Below are 10296 nucleotides of genomic sequence, written 5' to 3'. Positions count from 1 at the left end.
TAGGCTCACACAAGTGTAGGCTAAAGCCTACATATGGACACAAATTAGAGATAGATAGATAGATAGAATTGCATGCTTAAATAGCCTAAGAACTATTTTAAAACTGTTTTGTTAGACTGTTCAACCTTAACACTTGCCATCACGCATGCATCTCTTCCTCTCCCTCTCTGGTGCACTCACACACGATGGCAAAGCATCCTCTTTGTGACAGGTCCCTTAACATAGGATTGGATTAACTTGGATTAACATCATACACAGGATTTACACTTGTGATGCAAGTTGATAGACAATTGTGTATCAAAAGAAGAAAGGAAAGTTTGCATAATTAAATGCTTCTGAATGATTTTTTTGCAGCATATCGCCTTTACTATCTACCCTCCTTTTTGACCACTGACATATCGGTTTTACATATCGGTTATCGGCCTCCTCTTTTGGTAATAATTGATATCGGTATCGACCCTGAAAAAAACATATCGGTCGATCCCTAGCGGCCACGTTTCATTAATTTGATGCACCACAGACATTTGTAAATAGCCATTTGTGTAGAGCCACAATCGTTAAATACAGGTAAAGTTAAAGACAATCAGAAGAAGAAAATGAAACAAAACTACAGTATATACATTTTCTTCTCTGCTTTTCCAAAACAATCTGCCCATCACAAACTCAGTATGGACAGGCAGAGGTGATCTCTACGCCATGCGATTCAGAGTCGATGGGGCAATAGGGTAAACCTTTTTTTTTATTAAAACAAAATGTTATTATCAGATTTTTTTTTTTAATCAAACAAATAATTCAATTTCATCTTTTAATTTCAGAACCTGCCATCTCAGTCCAAAGTAAAAAGTGATACAACAACAGAAGCACTGCCTACATTCACCAAAAAAAAAAATAATAGTAATAAAAAAATAAAATAAAAAAAAAACAATTTTATATATATATATATATATATATATATATATATATATATATATATATATATATATAAACATATATATAAACATCATGTTATTAATCAGAGTCGCTTTTTTCTCCTTTCACAAGAGGTTTCTTTCCTCTTTTTGGTTCCATGGTGTGGCCATCCCGCTCGCGTTTGTTACCGCCTTTAGAGCTGCTAGAACAGTGACAAGAGATAACAGTTTAGGGATCCCAAACAGATTATAAAAACATTCTGCTAATAGTGAAGAAAGACACACAGCTGAAGCGTGCTTACTGTCTCTGGCGATATTTCTCTGCATCACTAGGGGGCACCAGGTCATTGAGCTCCAAACCATCATTTATCTTCTTCAGCATTTCATAGCGTTCTCTCCCCCGGACCTGTAAGAATAGCAGTCATTTCAGTACCAGATGCTCCCTGATCAACTGGAACTCACTGAGATTTGCCACCTCTAGTACATAAAATGTGCAATTGCTCATAGGAGCGGTCACTCTGCTTTCAAAGTAATTATGAGGCATGCAGTACACACTGGATGTGAGAAATTACTACAAGGGAGAGAAAGGGACACTAATTTCAGGAGTTCCGAGTCGTCTGTGCAAATGCCTGATTTAATATCACACATTTATTACTACTCTGCATTACATCACAGCCAAAACGCCTCTTCTGCTGCAAATACTGCTGAGCGTAATATCACTGCTATTGATATACTGCAATTTCAATACATTTTTCTACCTACATTTGTGTAGGTAACTTGGAGAGCTTAAAATAAAAACATTCTGATAATACAGTACAACATCTAGTTAAAAAAAAATCTATGACTGCGTTTTTAGGTGTGGGCAACCAAGGGGGGCATCTCTGCTACATCTACTGAGATAAAAGTAAATATATCATAAACACAAAATAAATGTGAATTGAGGACAATTCTTTTTTTAGAAATAGTGTCACCTAGGATGCCAGAAAGGTTAAAACACCATTGTGTGTGTGTGAGGTATTGATGGGAAGAGCCCATTTGAATAATTTAATTTAAATAAATGAAGAAAGAGCATACAATACCATCACAAAATTGTCCACAATACAATATAATTCAGATTCTTTACATATTTTATGATGCAGCAAATTCTGTGATTTGATTCAGAGATACATCGCAATCTATTTTCTCCCATATGTTTTGTATACTAGAAGTCTCAGTAGCCATCAGCACAGTAAAGTAAACTAGAAGTCTAGTAATCTAGACTTCCTTTCCCTTCCTTTCTGCTGCCATGCAAAAGAGGAACAAGTTTTTGTACCAACATGTGGAATTTTGAAGTAATGTCATCAGAGTGCATACATAAATAAAAATCATGATATTAATTAAATTAATATCCCAATACTTTGCACAGCCTTATTGCCATAATATTGTGGCAAAAAACATGTATTCCTTGTTTTTCTCCGACCTCAATAGGAGGTAGGCTACTGGTCAGTGTTTCCCATGTGCTGGTACCTGCAGGTGGAATATCTCCTCCTCGGTGCTGGAACCGGACTTGGCCTTCTTGCTGCCCTCTGGGTGTGCAGCCGCCTGAGGCGTCTCCTTCAGACCTGAGGGCAAACACAAGGCATAAGCGAAACGGCTGCCTCTCTGAGCATCCCATTTCCCATTCCACTGCCTCTTGCCACTGCACCTAAGCATGATCAATGATGTCAAATCTGGGATAATGAGCATATATCTGATGATTGCGTTCAGATATAAGCTACCTGACTTTGGTAAAACGACTGCTTAGCTAATGCTGTAAGAAAACACACAACTGCATATCACCAGTGCAACGACCCAAATATTTATAGTTAAAAACACAACATTCTGAATTCGTCATTCATCAAAGAAAAACAGCATCTTTAATCTTTCGCCCTACTTCTGCCTGGTGTCTGGAGTCAAAAACAGGGCCAATGCATACTGCGTTTGGGAGTAGCGGTAGTCTTGACAGATGGCTTGGCCTCTTGTATTTTCCTGAAGTTGGTTTCCTCCGTCTTTCGGTCCCGTCCAGGGCAAGCGCACACCCTAACTTCGAAACACCGTCGGCCGAGGACGACTCCCCTGCAGGTCAAAAGCAGCACATCAGCGCAGAGAACACATAGTCACAGATGTGGACAGGGATGAAAGCAGTCAGGGGAAAAACACTGTAAGGTAACATGCAGCTACAAGTGTACTCACTCTTGCGTTTCCAAGGTGACAATTGTCAGAATTGGTCTGCGGTTCATCCCCCCCATACAACTGCTGTTGCACATGTAATTGTAGAGAGTCGTGGTGTATTCACAACCCAGCTGTAAATAAATAAACAAAAAATATAATACCAATATAAAATGAGTACACAAAATGCACTGGTTAATAACTACTACATTTTTAAGTTTGATAGGGAGTGGAGATTCCACAGTGAAAAGAACTTGAAATCTTTTGGGAGGTTTAAAAATAAACCCAGGAAATAGTACATAATAAAAATGAACATACATAATTCAACAGTATATATTAAAACGTTTTCACATTCTATGAGACTATTAGCAAGGTTGTATAGAGTTGAGCCACAAATTCACCTGAGGTTGCTCATAGGGTACCACTACACTCTGCCTGCCGGTGTTCGGGTCCTGCTGGTAAACAGCATGCAGATTCCCCTCCACGCGGATCAGGTGGCTGGGAGGGGGTTGCCCTGGAGTTCATAGACAGGATAAAGAGCGGGCACATGCCAATTATAACAACACACACACACACACACACACAAGGATAGAGTAATGTGTGACGGGAGGCAGTTGGTGAGGTGGTGTGTACCGTCATTGTTTTCTGGGGTCCTCTCGTGATGAGGACATCGCCTGACCACCTCGGCCACGTGCTCGGACTTCTTGTAGACTGCAGTGGCTCTCAGCATCGATCCTGGAGGTGGCAGCGTTTCCACAACCATCTGGATATGGCAGGTCTTTGCCAGCTGGCAGTAAAGCTTATTCAGGTCCGTAGAGTACTGTGGAAAAGGGCCACATATGCATTTACAATTTTTTCACAATGGTTAATTTCCTTAGTCCATTGTCTTAGCTCACCTTGTGGTTTGAAATTCTAAGCAGTCCACCCTAACTGATGTTTGATATATTATACCAGTGGTTCTTAACTGGTCTGGCTTTGGGACCCACAATTTCCCATGTTTATTTAGTCGCGACCCATATATGTTTTTAGCGCTCAAGCCAACGGATACAGTGAGCTACATGGTAAAACACACAAAGTGCCTGTAGGCCTACTTGTTTGAAACATGCCGATGTTTGGCATTATAGTCTTCTGATCTTTCAAAGTACTAGACAGTTCATGTTCTTGTGGCATTTTAGTTTTGATGGTTTCATGCTCTCATGTGCCAGCAATTCACTGCACCCCACACACTGGGGTTTCGGTCCCATTTTGTTCTCAATTTAAGTGAATCCATATAACCACAAGGTCTGCGACCGACCCAGAACGGTTCCACGACCCACCAGTTACGAAACACTGTGATTATACCATTACCCTCAATATTTCATGCTCAGTTAAACACATTATGAAAGACCACTAGAAATGAACAAGACAGATATGACAAAGAGTCCTTTTACATTCAAATGGAATACTAACTATGTCAAACAGAAAAATGAACAAAAACAACCACTGACAGAGTCAATATAAAATATATATTCCAAATGCATATATATTCAAAATACAACTCAGATACCAACTCTTACTACTTTGAATATAACCCTTTTTCTCTGATGATGATCCATTACCATATAGTCCTCATCAAGATTCCTCTACCCCTGCCGAAGACCATGACAATGTGGTAAAAACTCCACTACAACATCAAGTTATTTTTTCAAGTTCAATTTGAGGTCCCTTAGCACAGATGCAACTCCACAGAAACACTCTAGTTAATATGCTCAGTGATACAGACATGCCCCTCCCCCATTCCACTCTCAGTAGGCATGTCAAGGCATGCCTCACTGCTGACTGCTGATAGAAAACTCCGAGTTCTGGATTAAAAGGAATCAAAAAGTGGATTAATTAGTTAAATATAGTCTTAATTAATCCAGTGCATGTGTATATGTATGTATGTATGTATGTATATATATATATATATATATATATATATATATATATATATATATATATATATATATATGTGTGTGTGTGTCTGTATATATATATATATGTGTGTGTGTGTCCTATGAGGATTCCCAAGATCCAACACGCACTCACTTATTACAGCAAAGCAACCAAGCACATTAGTGGTGGCATTATCAGTTAAGGCTAACAAATTCAACAACAACAAAAAAGATCATTAAATAAACACATACTAAAAGGGGGCAGGGCAGAGGGTGGTGTTTCAGTTGTCAGTTATACCAACCATCAGATTCCAATAGGACTACCTTCTCACAGATACGCCTTGACATGTCTTTGAAGAGTTGAGCACCAAATTGGCTAGTAAAAAACAAACAAACAACAAGAACAAAACTAACAACATAGTATTGTTCTGTGTTTACCCCAAAAAACATATTGTTGCAGCACTACTCAGTGAGAGCTCTCATGTAAAGGTTTATCATATGCTTTTAAATTGACACGATCACTTTCTTATTATTCTTGTGTTGGGATCCAAGAGCCCTACTGCTAAAGCACACACAGACAAAGCAGATTGATTCAAGAACTTCAGTCCTTAAATATCTGCACAGGTAGGATATTACTACTCCTTTTACAATTGGGCATAACAGTACGGAGTTTTAAACATTGTATATATATATACACACAGTACAATGAGTGTCCCCACAAAATGAGTTCATAACGTGGAGTAGCAAAACTAGTGTAAACACTTTTCTTCACTTGATTTCATATTCAGCCACAACATTCTGTCCCTGGGGTGACACTGAAGGATGATTTTGTGGGTAATGAATTGATACCACACAGCTTCAGCCCATTCAGATGAGGAAGCTTGAAAACCAGTGATGACTAGCTAGCCAAACAGTCATGTCTAGCTAACCAAGTCTTTCACAATGTTTTTTGAATGTGCAGCTTTTCTTTACTTCTCTTAGACTATATACATCAAGGACAGCACAGAAGGTGCCTTCAAACCTCAACATAGGGTCTGAATGTCTAGTCATAAATGTGTTATATATATAAAATATATAGCTAAACTCACAGTGCAGGTCACAGACTTGGCAAAGCTGGACTTTGGGAAGCGAAGCTGGAAGCCATGCACTCCTGGGTAGTCCGTGGTGGTGGGCACTGTGGAACATGGAGGGGCGCCACCACCGTCCGGAGCGGAGAGGTACGGCTCAGAAACATGCAGCTGCTCGAACACCTGCTCGTCAAAATGCGATTCTGATAAATACTACCAGAAACACAAAAACAAACGTTAATCTCAACATGAAGCTTAATTATGACAGAACATGAATGTGGCAGTGTTGGGTAATTATCACTGGTAAATGTATGTAAATGTCCACTTACAGATGTTTCCCAGTTCACATCTGCAGTTGGTTGAACCCTGCAAAATACAAAGTTGAAGTTAGGGAGGCAAATGTACTGACCCATATCAAGTGCAATCAACACTGAAACTTACAGCATGATCTTTTTAAAAAAAAAACATGTTCTTCCCTCCATTAAAAACTGGTGACTGAAACAATAACACATATGCAACAATGCAAGGAAAATGCAGACAGAAACGTAAGCTCACATTGAGTTCCACAGGTCCTCGAAATCCTGACTGTTCCCCTGATCATTCATTGTGGCCCTTTGCCCTGGTCTATCCCAATAGCTAGGACAGAGGCACCACTCAGAGGAACTAAGAGAGAATGGCAAAGTTGTAAGGTGGCGTGAGAAGATGCTTGAGTTTTCAACATGAAGATGCTTGAGTTTTCAATATGTTACCTCAATACATCAAACTACGAGCAAGTTCGTTTAAATGTTGTTTCAAGATTAAAAGTATACTACTCCTGGCGGTTATCGGTCTACGTTACCTGGATCAACACAAGCTAGCAAGCTAATAGCAAGCCTCACTTGAGACCTATCTGGGGTTTTGGTCTTTAACCAAAGTTAACGTTACCTTAGAATTTTTTGTTATGAACTCCACGTGACTTACGGATTACTAAACGCAAGACTATAGTTTTTCGTATTGGTTTTCATACATATATACTTTTTTATAGAATGATATATTACCGTCTCAGTTCTCCAAACCCCACAGAGTTGCGGCACTGTTTTTTTCCCCGATGTAAAACGTAGACTCAACGAACGCAGGCAGCTAGATGCGAAATCTCACGCTTCGTTGGGGGATTCCCAGGTGGGAGGTACTTAAGTCACATGACCACAGACCAGAAGCGAGCGTCACCTGCTTGAAATGAATGCACATTCTACCGAGTCGCGCAGATTTGTGCGACGAGCATGCCTGATCCGCACTTCGCACCATTTTCTTTACTCATGTGTCGTTAGCAAAATAATGTTGACAGTGCGTGCACAACACAAGGCCTACCATTTCGACCTTACACATCCCCGTTTCCATTACACCTAGCTTATGCAATGTCTGATTTAATAGGCCTATAGGCTATTGATTCACGTTGAGACGCGATGAGCGATGACAGCCTATCGTCCAAACTGGCAGGGTCGCCTGTAGATAGGGTGAACATCTTGATACTTTGTGGCGAGGTCTCTACCTTGTTTTTCGGTAGGCCTAGGCTATGTCAACGAGGTTGTCAAACAAGTATATCTGAGGTGAGGTCATCCATCCATCACACCATCCAAGCATTCAATTTCCTTAGGTATTGCCACGGTGTTGGATCCACCTCAATCGAAATTATTATAACAATTGTAGCTCGTGCACTATACAACTTAACGTAAAAAATAGAATAGGCTACAGGCCTTTACAACAATGGTAACAGCTGTTGGTCGAAAAGATAGCTTAAGTGTTTTCTTTGTTCTTTATATGACTTTATAGTGGAACTCTTTTCAATAGGCCTACATTTCAGTAGCCTAGTTCCTATATGATATATTTTACAGTTTAGCCAGTGTCTCTAGCTTAATGCTGTGGTGATGTTTTTGAATTATTATTATTTGAATTATGATTATTACTTTGCGTTAGAGAGAACGCACTTGACAGCCAACTAGGCTACAGCGCTGAATTTACACGAGGTGTGTGTGTACGCGCGGGTGAGGGTATTCGCTCGAAAATATGATTTTCAGTCAGACCATAGAGTGGGGGCAGTTGGCGGGAATTTACGGGATAATCGGAGGATATCAAAATGGTCAGGAAAATTGGACTAGTCAGGCATTTTTGGTAATGAGGATGCTAATCTCACGATTAATGCGGGAAGTGACCTATTCTATCTCTTCTATAAGTCCATATAGTGCAACAGCGCATTAAACTAGAAAATGTAATTTCGAGGAAATTACCAGTGCATGAAAATATAAACATACTGTATATTAACATAAAATGCAAAACAAACTTTTATTTGATAACAGTTGGCAGAAGTCATAGTTGATAACAACTGACAGTTGAAATGGCTGAACAGTTAAATAGTTGAGTAGTTTAAATAGTTAAATTATTTAATAGTGAATTATTGTAGTGAGGACATTTATTTTGAAACAGTTGTGGGCAGAGGAAATAGAGCCAGAGTATATAGTTTAAAAGTTAAATGTAGATAGTGTAATGGATGTTGATAGCCTGGCTAGCGCCACCACTTCTCAATGAGACGTGGTCTGGGAACCAAACGTTCATTTTCTCGTATTTGAAAAAAAATGCCCAGATCCGTTTATTGGGTGTCTATCAAATGCGTCTGTGTCTTGCTTTCCCCCCTGTTCTGTGATTGGTTCCCTATCTCAGGCGAAAATTTGCTCCATGGTCTCCAGGCTGCCTTAGCAGCGTGAATCAAATCGCGCGCAAGGCAGCATGGGAACACCCAGGCTAGGATGTTGATAGACAGAAAGTTGAATGGATGTTGATAGGCAGATTGTTTAATGGAAGTTGATGTATAGTTTAATGGGTAGATGAGTGAATGGTTTGAAGAGGATGAATGGATAGAAAGTTGGATGGAATGTGCCTTATATCCTTGTAGAATGGAGATACACAGAGAGAGTTGGCCTAGTTAAGCAGAAAGCAGTTGATACAGGTGCAATCAGTTTAACTAGCTTTTTGATGGGACCTAGTTGAGCAGCTGGAAGTTGATACAGGTGCAAATCAAGTTAATTAGCCCATTATGATGTCATAGTCCCCATACAAAGTCTATGGGGGAAAATAAGCTTGTTTTTTATTAATATTTCAAAGTATAAAGTTTACAAAAGTGAAAAATACATTACCCACGTGTCCTTTTCAAGACCTACGTTACAAAGTTTGAACGAGGTTTCTACGTTAAACGGTTGAAGCTGAATTAGACGCAGAAATTTGGTGGGAAGAAGAAGACTTCGGATAACAGAACACTGTAATGATGGGTGCAAGTCGTTATAGGCTCAGACCAAGCAATAACCTAGCCAACAGGTGCATATGAATTTAACATGTTAGGCCAGCCAACAACTTCTCGTCCCCGGTAAATCAGGTTAAAGTGATGCTCGTTTGGTCCTGTCGTTTACTTCGTGATAAATGTCTCAACAAATAAGCTAACAGGCCCATCTTTGCTATGCCTCGTTTAAAATTGTAGGCCTTCATTAGGATTAGGCTATTAGGCTGTATGATATAGTCCTAGGCCTGATTGGACGGGATTTTTGATTAGGCTATTGCAAACATACTGGCAGACATCACATGGATGACTGCAGTTCAACTGGTGTAGGCTATCTTGATTAAGAAAACCTGAAATGGCGGCAAGATGAAAAGAACGAAAGCGAAGACATTTGTTTTCGCTGCGTGGAAAGCCAGGAGTTAAAGCATAACGTAAGTAAGCCTAAAACGTGTTAATATATAGATAGGCTGATGTCTTATTGCTGATCTGTATTCGGCGCTGAACTTTCGTCATCTTGGCCTATATTGGCAATGATGCTGCGTAACTTATGTGTCCCATCGATATAACATTTCTTCTGATCAAATGCATCATATAATTTATAATTCAGTGAGGCTAGTCTATTATTGCAGCGCATGCTGCTTTTGATACGTCCGCTTTGATAATGTCATGAGGCCTGGGGTAATAGTATACTATAGGCTATGGGAGCCTACTGCACATCGGCATCGCCTGCATTCGATAAGTATAGAAGCCGAAGCTATTTTATTTTGATTATAAATCTGTTTCAGTTTGCTAAATGTAGGCTAATCATTTATAAGGCCCAATAAAACGACTTGGATTTGTTTGGCATGTGTCCAGCACAAGCTACACTTCATAGCCTAAACATTTCATAACTACACATCATAACATAAGAGTGAAAG

The 10296-nt window shown here is 39.6% G+C and overlaps 1 protein-coding gene across 4 annotated transcripts; it reads right to left on the bottom strand.

Annotated features, from left to right (window-relative positions):
• Nucleotides 1–999: 999 nt before the first annotated feature.
• On the bottom strand, nt 1000–7222 carry tp53 (tumor protein p53). 4 transcript variants are annotated; one of them, XM_048229038.1, is made up of 11 exons: nt 7113–7222; nt 6631–6738; nt 6405–6441; nt 6097–6288; nt 3729–3915; nt 3497–3609; nt 3120–3229; nt 2863–3002; nt 2415–2509; nt 1211–1314; nt 1000–1111 (listed from the first exon to the last, which is right to left on the bottom strand). In XM_048229038.1, the coding sequence occupies exons 2-11, from the start codon at nt 6678–6680 to the stop codon at nt 1009–1011; spliced, it is 1131 nt and encodes a 376-aa protein (XP_048084995.1). In that variant the 5' UTR covers nt 6681–6738; nt 7113–7222; the 3' UTR covers nt 1000–1008. The 4 variants fall into 4 exon arrangements, with proteins under 4 accessions (XP_048084995.1, XP_048085004.1, XP_048085016.1 ...); XM_048229047.1 differs by having other exon boundaries at nt 1000–1108; XM_048229059.1 differs by lacking the exons at nt 6097–6288; nt 6405–6441; nt 6631–6738; nt 7113–7222 and adding an exon at nt 5311–5383.
• Between the last annotated feature and the right edge of the window lie 3074 nt (nt 7223–10296).

Source organism: Alosa alosa, chromosome 2, assembly GCF_017589495.1.
Source record: "Alosa alosa isolate M-15738 ecotype Scorff River chromosome 2, AALO_Geno_1.1, whole genome shotgun sequence".
Classification (NCBI taxonomy): domain Eukaryota; kingdom Metazoa; phylum Chordata; class Actinopteri; order Clupeiformes; family Clupeidae; genus Alosa; species Alosa alosa.
This window is presented reverse-complemented; position numbering and strand designations above follow the sequence as displayed.

Bases quoted from the DNA above. Each gene is read 5' to 3' on its own strand.
- tp53 (XM_048229038.1), bottom strand. From the start codon at position 6,680: ATGAATGATCAGGGGAACAGTCAGGATTTCGAGGACCTGTGGAACTCA. The intron at 3,230-3,496 runs GTGAATTTGTGG...ATTTATTTACAG, and splicing joins TACCCTATGAGCAACCTCAG to CTGGGTTGTGAATACACCAC. The intron at 2,510-2,862 runs GTATGCATTGGC...GTTTGCCCTCAG, and splicing joins TACCGCTACTCCCAAACGCA to GTCTGAAGGAGACGCCTCAG.